Genomic DNA, 10464 nt, shown 5'->3' with positions numbered 1-10464 from the left:
TTAATTCTCGCACTGAGGAGGCAGTAGCTTGGGATGGATCTTTGCGAGTTTGAGTACAATCTGGTCTTTTTTTTTTTTTTCGGTTTTTTTTTCCGAGACAGCGTTTCTCTGTGGCTTTGGAAGCTGTCCTGGAACTAGCACTTGTAGACCAGGCTGGTCTCGAACTCACAGAGATCAGCCTGTCTCTGCCTCCCGAGTGCTGGGATTAAAGGCTTGCTCCACCAACGCCCGGCCCAATCTGATCTTTTAAAGTAAAAAAAAAAAAAAAAGTGAAGAAAAGGAAGCCCTCTCGCCCTGCCCAGGCGCCATTACTATGACATCAGAGTGGTTGTCCAATCATTGGGCTAAGAAACATAGTGCAATTTACATAAGACTGCTGATTGGCTGAAGGGCCTAAGCCACCTCCCCCCAAGATCACGTGTGTGTACTGACAATTGCCAGTGACTTTGCGCTGGCGGTTGGACCTGCGGCAGTTGAGCTCCTCACTCCTGCTCCTCTGCCTTCCTTAAAAAGAGCTAAATTTGATAGACAGCCAGGAGATTGGATCCTGGTTGTTGAACTAATTCAGACTACAGACTTCTGGGATTGTACCCAGTCCAGTTCTCCAGAAAAAAAAAAAAAACAGAAAATCTGGGAAATCACTTGTTCGTGGAAGATAAAGCCAGAAGATTGCTTCAATGACTTCCAGAAGGAAAAAGCCTCATGTTGGTGAGCAGCATGTTGCTGAAGGTGATGACTTTGTGAAGTTGACACAAAGTAAGAGGCATGTCACAAAGGGGACAAATACCTCCTCAGGAGAGAAGTCAGCCGAGACTACAAGTCTTCAGTCACCTATTGCAAGCAGAACACGGAGCCATGCAGCCACACAAGGTCCTTCGGTGGAGAGAGGTCACTCAGGTGAGACAACCTGCACGGTAGAGAAAAAGCCCTCCACTGAGAAGGATGACGTGGCAGAGAAAAGATACATTGCTAGGAAGTACTATGTTTTGGTTAAGACACCCTTGGGTGAGATGCTTCAGCTACACGACAGCAACTGCAAAGAAGAAACTTCTGCTACAGGGGAAAGAGCCTCTGAGAAAAAACACCAGTCCAAGAAGCAAATTTCTGAGAAGACGCATAGCGATTCGGAGAAAGGTCATTCATTCGAGAAGCATCTCTCAGCTGAGAAAGACATTCCTACACACAGAGGTTGCCCTAACAAGAAAACCCGCCATGGAGAGGAAGGTTGCTCAGTCGAGACTGTCAACTTGGCAAGGAGCATACCCTTTGCAGGTGAAGATATCCCTGCAGGGAGAGATCCCCACCTGAGAAGCCACCCTGAAGAGGAGGGTCGCTTGTTGGAAAGGAGTTACACCGTGGAGAAAAGATCTTCCACAGGGAAAGAACACCCGACATGGAGAAGTGGCCCCCAGAAGAAAAGCAGCACTGCAGAGGGGGGTGAGTCAGAAGATAGTGGACCCACTGCAGGGCAAAATCACCCAACAGGAAAAGGCAGGCATCCAAAGGAAGGCTGCAGTGCAGAGAAACATCTACCTGAGGAGACAAGTTGCTCTCTCAAAAAGAGTCACCCTGCAGAGAAAGGCCCATCTTCCAAGAGAATCCACTCTGCAGGGAAATTTCACTCTGGGGAAAGAGGCCACCAGGCTAAGAAAAAGAGACAGCATTCTGCCACGAAAGTGAGCACAGAGACAAAAATTGGTTCTGTGGAGAGTTTTGAGTTTCACGACAGCTGCACTGATGAGGAAAGTAACACAGGACAAAATGTGGGCACTGTGGAGAAAGTTCATCATTCCAAGGAGAAAGGCTTTCTTATAGAGAAAAGTTCTTCAGGATCCATGCCTATGGTGCCAGAGCCAGAGCACATGAAGATTCTTCCAGAAGAGGAAAGTAACACAGGAGATAATGGGTGCTCTGTGGAGGAAGGTCATCACTCCATGGAGCAAGGCTTTCCTGTAGAAAATCCTTCTTCAGGATTCATGCCTACGGTGCCAGTGCCAGAGCATATGAAGGATACTCCAGAAGAGGAAAGTGACACAGGGGAGAATGGGTGCTCTGTTAAGGAAGGTCGTCACTCCATGGAGCAAGGCTTTTCTGCAGAGAAAGTTTCTTCAGGATTCATGCCTACAGTACCAATGCCAGAGCACATGAAGAATACTCCAGAAGAGGAAAGTGACAAAGAGGAGAATGGGTGCTCTGTGAAGGAAGGTCATCACTCTATGGAGCAAGGCTTTCATGTAGAGAAACCTTCTTCAGGATTCATGCCCACAGTGCCAGTGCCAGAGCACAAGAAGAATACTCCAGAAGAGGAAAGTGACACAGAGGAGAATGGGTGCTCTGTGGAGGAAGGCCATCACTCCATGGAGCAAGGCTTTCCTTTAGAGGAACCTTCTTCAGGATTCATGCTTACGTTGCCAGTGCCAAAGCATATGAAGGATACTCCAGAAGAGGAAAGTGACACAGGGGAGAATGGGTGCTCTGTTAAGGAAGGTCGTCACTCCATGGAGCAAGGCTTTTCTGCAGAGAAAGTTTCTTCAGGATTCATGCCTACAGTACCAATGCCAGAGCACATGAAGAATACTCCAGAAGAGGAAAGAGACACAGAGGAGAATGGGTGCTCTGTGGAGAAAGGTCATCACTCCATGGAGCAAGGCTTTCATGCAGAGAAAGTTTCTTCAGGACTCATGCCTACAGTGCCTGTGCCAGACCACATGAAGAATACTCCAGAAGAGGGAAGTAACACAGAGGAGAATGGGGGCTTTGTGGAGGAAGGTCATCACACCTTGGAGCAAGGCTTTCCTGTAGAGAAACCTTCTTCAGTATTCATGCCTAGACTGCCAGTGCCAGAGCACATGAAGAATACTCCAGAAGAGGAAAGTGACACAGGTGAGAATGGGTGCTCTGTGGAGGAAGGCCATCACTCCATGGAGCAAGGCTTTCCTGTAGAGGAACCTTCTTCAGGATTCATGCTTACGTTGCCGGTGCCAGAGCATATGAAGGATACTCCAGAAGAGGAAAGTGACACAGGGGAGAATGGGTGCTCTGTGGAGGAAGGCCATCACTCCATGGAGCAAGGCTTTCCTGTAGAGGAACCTTCTTCAGGATTCATGCTTACGTTGCCGGTGCCAGAGCATATGAAGGATACTCCAGAAGAGGAAAGTGACACAGGGGAGAATGGGTGCTCAGTGGAGGAAGGCCATTACTCCGTGGAGCAAGGCTTTCCTGCAGAGAAACCTTCTTCAGGATTCATGCCTACGTTGCCAGTGCCAGAGCACATGAAGAATACTCCAGAAGAGGAAAGTGACACAGGAGAGAATGGATGCTCAGTGGAGGAAGGCCATTACTCCGTGGAGCAAGGCTTTCCTGCAGAGAAACCTTCTTCAGGATTCATGCCTACGTTGCCAGTGCCAGAGCACATGAAGGATACTCCAGAAGAGGAAAGTGACACAGGAGAGAATGGGTGCTCTATGGAGGAAAGCCATCACTCCATGGAGCAAAGCTTTCTGGTGGAGAAACCTTCTTCAGGATCCATGCCTACGATGCCAGTGCAAGAGCACATGAAGAATGCTCCAGAAAGCATAATTGGTAGTGATCCCAGCCAAGTTGCCCAGGTCACTCATCCAAATGTGGCTGGGGCTGTCACCACTGGTCAGCGTATGCAGGCAGAGAATCTGAGAATGGGAGTTGAAGTGAAGTTGCCTCCACAACTAAAAGCATGTCTTGTTGAGGACTGGGACTTGGTAAACAAGGAGAAGCAGTTGTTCCAACTCCCTGCTGAGATGAATGTAGATCACATTCTCGAAAACTATGTGACTTTCCTGAAGTCACAGAGAAAGTCTGATAATTCGGAATATTCCGTTGATGAACTTGTGTATGGAATTAGAGAGTATTTCAACAAGATGCTGGGTACTCAGCTGCTCTGTCAGTTTGAAAAACCGCAGTATGATGAAATCCTCCTTGCTTACCCAGATATTCCGATGTCTCAGATTTACGGGGCTCCACACCTCTTGCGATTATTTGTGAACTTTGGGACTGCTTTGGCCCATTCGTCACTTAATACGCACAGTCTTATGTCAGTGTCCAGCTATATGCACAGTTTCCTTAATTACCTTGCAGAGAATTCCACTTCTCTGTTTGGTGCGAGCAATTACAAAATGGCTTCTGTCGCATATTGCTTCAAAGCCCTGTGTGGGTCTGCAGACCACTCTGTTATGACCTAGAACAGTAAACATTTCTATCTTTGCTGATTTCATTGTGTATTTGATGTTCTTGAAAATTATCCAGGTACAAGAGGGCTTAATATTTCAGGTTGCTTATTGTTCTGATCAGATATAAAAATATTAAATGTTCAAAACAAATAAATGTTCACTAAAAATTTGTGTTGCTTATTTGACAATATTGCTCAAGTGATGGTGCTTCTATCACTTCCACATCATGAGTTTTTACTAGGTGTTCATATTGCATGATAAAATGGCTTTGGTCCTAGGGCCAAAGGATCAGCATAAAGGCTGTACCCCAAACACATGCATGCACAAAATTAAAAATATAAAATCTTTTCAAAATGTAAAAATGATTGAAGAGGGGAGGAGGGGAGGGGAAGGAACGGGGAGGAAGATGAGATGGAAAGGTGAAAACAGGATGATGGGGACGGGAGCAGAAATTGTGTGTGTGTGTGTGTGTGTGTGAGAGAGAGAGAGAGAGAGAGAGAGAGAAAGAGAACCAAGAGAATGCTGTGAGCCTGCAATACCTGAACCATAGGCCGGGTAGGTCCCTCAACTGTGGCTCCACAAAGTCCACCACATCACCCTGGGCCGGCCCTAGGCTCTACCCATGTGTCCAGAGTGCATCCCTTCACGTGGGATGGGCTCTGAAAGTTCCTTCTGAGGACAGAAAATAATACTAATCCACTACCAGGGCCCCCTTAGAATACAAAGGCCTCCTTATTGACATCCATGTTCAGGGGTCTGGATCAGTCCTGTACTGGCCTCCCAGACAGCATCTGGGGTCGATGTGATCCCCCTTGTTCAGGCCAGCTGTTTCTCTGGGTTTCTCCAACCTGGTAGTGACCCCTTCGATCTTTATTCCTCCCTCTCTTCAACTAAGTTCTGGATTTCATTTCAGTGTTATCTGTGGATGTCTGTCTCTGCTTCCATCAGCCACTGGATGAGGACTGTAGGATGGCATAAAAATTATTCATCAATCTCATTTTAGGGCAACGTCATTTAAGTTATCCTCTCCACCATTACCTGGATTGTCAGATCGTTTAATCCTTGTAGGTCTCTGGAAATCTCCCTAACGCCTGATCTCTCCTGGAACCTATAATGGCTCCCTCTATATGGTATCTCTCATCCTGCTCTCTCTCCTCTATTCTATCCCCATCTCAATATTTCTGCTCCTCCATTTCTTCTTCTCCACTCCTCTTCTCCTGCTCTCATCCTTGCGGCTCCCTCATCCCTAACTTCATGCTCCCAATTAGCTCAGGAGCCCCTGCCCCTTCCCATTCCTGGGGTCCATTCATTTATTCCTTAGAGTCCTTCACGTTTCCTAGTTTCTTTGGTGAAGAGGATTATAGGCTGGTAATACTTTGCTCTATGTCTAAAGTTCATATATGAGTGAGTACATACCATGTTTGTCTTTTTGTGACTGGGTATCCTCACTCACGATGGTTTCTTCTAGTTCCATCCATTTGCCTGTGAATTTCAAAATTCCATTGCTTTTTTCTGCTGAGTAGTACTCCACTGTATAAATGTACCACATTTTCTCTATCCATTCTTCAGCTGAGGGGCATCCAGGTTGCTTCCAGTTTCTGGCTATTACAAAGAATTCTGCTATGAACATGGTTGAACATATGTCCTTATGTATGAACGTGCATTATTTTGGTATATGCCAAAGAGAGGAAATGCTGGATCTTGAGGCAGACTGATTCCCATTTTTCTGAGCAACCACCATACTGATTTCCAGAGTGGTCTTACAAGTTCGCACTCCCACCAGCATGGAGGAGTTTTCCTTTTTCTCCACATCCTCTCCAGCATAGATTTTCATTGGTATTTTTGATTTTAGTCATTCTAACAGGTGTGAGGTGGTATCTCAGAGTTGTTTTGAGTTTCATTTCTCTGATGGCCAAGGATTTTGAGTACTTCCTTAAGTTTCTTTCAGCCATTTCAGATTCCTCTGTTGAGAATTCTCTATTTAGTTCTGCACCCCACTTTTTAATTTCATTGTTTGGTGTTTTGGTGGCTAGCTTCTTGAGATCCTTGTATGTTTTGGAAATCAGCCCTCTGTCGATGTAGGTTCGGTGAAGATATTTTCCCATTCTTTAGACTGTCATTTTGTCTTGCTGACTGTTTCCTTTGCCTTGCAGAAGCTTCTCAGTTTCAGGAGGTCCCATTTATTAATTGTAGACCTCAGTGTCTGTGCTAGTGGCGTAATGTTCAGGAAGCGGTCTCCTGTGCCAATTTGTTCAAGGGTAACTCCCACTTTATCTTCTAGAAGATGTCGTTTGGCTGGATTTATGCTGAGATCTTTGATCCATTTGCACTTAAGTTTTGTGCACGGTGACAGGTAGGGATCTATTTGCAATCTTCTGCACTGCTACAAGTTTTATAGTTACTACAGCATCCATGTGTTTGTGTTTTAGAAGGGTAGCAGGAGCAGGCAGCCAGGACAGAAAGCTCATGTTACAGAAAGCAGTCACAGTTTTTGCTAAAGTATCACCAGAATTATCTCTAGTATTAGTCACCCCTGATCCTTTTGAGGTGGGCCTCCACAGTCCACAGTGCTCTCCATAGTATCCTGTCATCCAAGGTCCTACTTGGATGGCCTATTAATCTCGTTTTACAGCATCCAACCTCTTTCCTAATCCAAAGTCGTAAAGTAATAAAGAGTAGCATGGTCAGGCCTATCACAGCAATCCCTTACTCCCTGTTAACATCTTAGTTGCTGTACAGATGCTGTGAAAAGACAACATAACCAAGACAGCATATAAAGAAACCATTTCACTTGGGACTTGCTTGTAATTTCAGAGGGTCAGTCTATGATCATCTCGGCAGGAAAAAGGGCAGTGGCCAGGAAATCATGGCACTGGAGCAATAGCTGATACCTCATATCGGATCTGAAAGTTGAAGGCAGGAAGAGGGTGAGACTCAGCCTAACTGTTGGCATTTTAAATGCCAAAATCCCCCCTCACATACCTCCTCCCTTATTTAGTTTTTGTAAAGGCAGCTATAGAGGAAGGGAAGTAGAATGAAAGAAATGATTGGTCTGACCTCAGGCAGGAATATGTTTAATAATGGAGAGGGAGCATTTTGTCACCCATGTGTGTGTAAATGGCCAAAATGCCTAAAGGGGAAGGGAGAGATGTGGTCCTGTGTAAGGATGGAGATGACTTCTTTAGTCCACAAGGGAAGTGGGGAAGTGTAGTTCTTCAGCAGAAAACAATCATTTCTAACTCTGGGAGGATGTCAAAATGCAGAGCAGAGGTGTTCTAGCTGTTTCCTGCTGAGGAGAGTCTTTGTTGGAGGGTAAAGATCTGGGTCCATTGCGCCCCCTATCCATTCCCCAGGAATGCCAAGGCCTTCAATGTGGGATCATCAAAGTGTGTAATGTCATTTGGGGAGGGCCTAGACCGTCCAGAGGGTAACTAGGCCAAGATAGTATCCCTCCAGTGGCTGATGAAAGCAGAGACAGACATCCACAGATAACACTGAAATGAAATCCAGAACTTAGTTGAAGAGAGGGAGGAATAAAGATCGAAGGGGTCACTACCAGGTTGGAGAAACCCAGAGAAACAGCTGGCCTGAACAAGGGGGATCACATCGACCCCAGATGCTGTCTGGGAGGCCAGTACAGGACTGATCCAGACCCCTGAACATGGATGTCAATAAGGAGGCCTTTGTATTCTAAGGGGGCCCTGGTAGTGGATTAGTATTATTTTCTGTCCTCAGAAGGAACTTTCAGAGCCCATCCCACGTGAAGGGATGCACTCTGGACACATGGGTAGAGCCTAGGGCCAGCCCAGGGTGATGTGGTGGACTTTGTGGAGCCACAGTTGAGGGACCTACCCGGCCTATGGTTCAGGTATTGCAGGCTCACAGCATTCTCTTGGTTCTCTTTCTCTCTCTCTCTCTCTCTCTCTCTCTCACACACACACACACACACACACAATTTCTGCTCCCGTCCCCATCATCCTGTTTTCACCTTTCCATCTCATCTTCCTCCCCGTTCCTTCCCCTCCCCTCCTCCCCTCTTCAATCATTTTTACATTTTGAAAAGATTTTATATTTTTAATTTTGTGCATGCATGTGTTTGGGGTACAGCCTTTATGCTGATCCTTTGGCCCTAGGACCAAAGCCATTTTATCATGCAATATGAACACCTAGTAAAAACTCATGATGTGGAAGTGATAGAAGCACCATCACTTGAGCAATATTGTCAAATAAGCAACACAAATTTTTAGTGAACATTTATTTGTTTTGAACATTTAATATTTTTATATCTGATCAGAACAATAAGCAACCTGAAATATTAAGCCCTCTTGTACCTGGATAATTTTCAAGAACATCAAATACACAATGAAATCAGCAAAGATAGAAATGTTTACTGTTCTAGGTCATAACAGAGTGGTCTGCAGACCCACACAGGGCTTTGAAGCAATATGCGACAGAAGCCATTTTGTAATTGCTCGCACCAAACAGAGAAGTGGAATTCTCTGCAAGGTAATTAAGGAAACTGTGCATATAGCTGGACACTGACATAAGACTGTGCGTATTAAGTGACGAATGGGCCAAAGCAGTCCCAAAGTTCACAAATAATCGCAAGAGGTGTGGAGCCCCGTAAATCTGAGACATCGGAATATCTGGGTAAGCAAGGAGGATTTCATCATACTGCGGTTTTTCAAACTGACAGAGCAGCTGAGTACCCAGCATCTTGTTGAAATACTCTCTAATTCCATACACAAGTTCATCAACGGAATATTCCGAATTATCAGACTTTCTCTGTGACTTCAGGAAAGTCACATAGTTTTCGAGAATGTGATCTACATTCATCTCAGCAGGGAGTTGGAACAACTGCTTCTCCTTGTTTACCAAGTCCCAGTCCTCAACAAGACATGCTTTTAGTTGTGGAGGCAACTTCACTTCAACTCCCATTCTCAGATTCTCTGCCTGCATACGCTGACCAGTGGTGACAGCCCCAGCCACATTTGGATGAGTGACCTGGGCAACTTGGCTGGGATCACTACCAATTATGCTTTCTGGAGCATTCTTCATGTGCTCTTGCACTGGCATCGTAGGCATGGATCCTGAAGAAGGTTTCTCCACCAGAAAGCTTTGCTCCATGGAGTGATGGCTTTCCTCCATAGAGCACCCATTCTCTCCTGTGTCACTTTCCTCTTCTGGAGTATCCTTCATGTGCTCTGGCACTGGCAACGTAGGCATGAATCCTGAAGAAGGTTTCTCTGCAGGAAAGCCTTGCTCCACGGAGTAATGGCCTTCCTCCACTGAGCATCCATTCTCTCCTGTGTCACTTTCCTCTTCTGGAGTATTCTTCATGTGCTCTGGCACTGGCAACGTAGGCATGAATCCTGAAGAAGGTTTCTCTGCAGGAAAGCCTTGCTCCACGGAGTAATGGCCTTCCTCCACTGAGCACCCATTCTCCCCTGTGTCACTTTCCTCTTCTGGAGTATCCTTCATATGCTCTAGCACCGGCAACGTAAGCATGAATCCTGAAGAAGGTTCCTCTACAGGAAAGCCTTGCTCCATGGAGTGATGGCCTTCCTCCACAGAGCACCCATTCTCCCCTGTGTCACTTTCCTCTTCTGGAGTATCCTTCATATGCTCTGGCACCGGCAACGTAAGCATGAATCCTGAAGAAGGTTCCTCTACAGGAAAGCCTTGCTCCATGGAGTGATGGCCTTCCTCCACAGAGCACCCATTCTCACCTGTGTCACTTTCCTCTTCTGGAGTATTCTTCATGTGCTCTGGCACTGGCAGTCTAGGCATGAATACTGAAGAAGGTTTCTCTACAGGAAAGCCTTGCTCCAAGGTGTGATGACCTTCCTCCACAAAGCCCCCATTCTCCTCTGTGTTACTTCCCTCTTCTGGAGTATTCTTCATGTGGTCTGGCACAGGCACTGTAGGCATGAGTCCTGAAGAAACTTTCTCTGCATGAAAGCCTTGCTCCATGGAGTGATGACCTTTCTCCACAGAGCACCCATTCTCCTCTGTGTCTCTTTCCTCTTCTGGAGTATTCTTCATGTGCTCTGGCATTGGTACTGTAGGCATGAATCCTGAAGAAACTTTCTCTGCAGAAAAGCCTTGCTCCATGGAGTGACGACCTTCCTTAACAGAGCACCCATTCTCCCCTGTGTCACTTTCCTCTTCTGGAGTATCCTTCATATGCTTTGGCACTGGCAACGTAAGCATGAATCCTGAAGAAGGTTCCTCTAAAGGAAAGCCTTGCTCCATGGAG

At 46.1% G+C, this 10464-nt stretch overlaps 2 protein-coding genes across 2 annotated transcripts; one reads left to right on the top strand and one right to left on the bottom strand.

Annotated features, from left to right (window-relative positions):
- Positions 1 to 3674: 3674 nt before the first annotated feature.
- Positions 3675 to 4217, top strand: LOC113837754 (mortality factor 4-like protein 2). The gene has a single exon (XM_027433249.1). It carries the CDS (start codon positions 3675 to 3677, stop codon positions 4215 to 4217), a length of 543 nt encoding a protein of 180 aa, XP_027289050.1.
- A 4383-nt stretch (positions 4218 to 8600) lies between these two features.
- Positions 8601 to 9143, bottom strand: LOC113837755 (mortality factor 4-like protein 2). Its single transcript, XM_027433250.1, has one exon. It carries the CDS (start codon positions 9141 to 9143, stop codon positions 8601 to 8603), a length of 543 nt encoding a protein of 180 aa, XP_027289051.1.
- Positions 9144 to 10464: the final 1321 nt, after the last annotated feature.

This window comes from Cricetulus griseus, chromosome X (genome assembly GCF_003668045.3).
Source record: "Cricetulus griseus strain 17A/GY chromosome X, alternate assembly CriGri-PICRH-1.0, whole genome shotgun sequence".
Taxonomy (NCBI): Eukaryota; Metazoa; Chordata; class Mammalia; order Rodentia; family Cricetidae; genus Cricetulus; species Cricetulus griseus.
The sequence above is the reverse complement of the archived record's forward strand: the minus strand, read 5'-3'. Positions and strand labels throughout refer to the sequence as shown.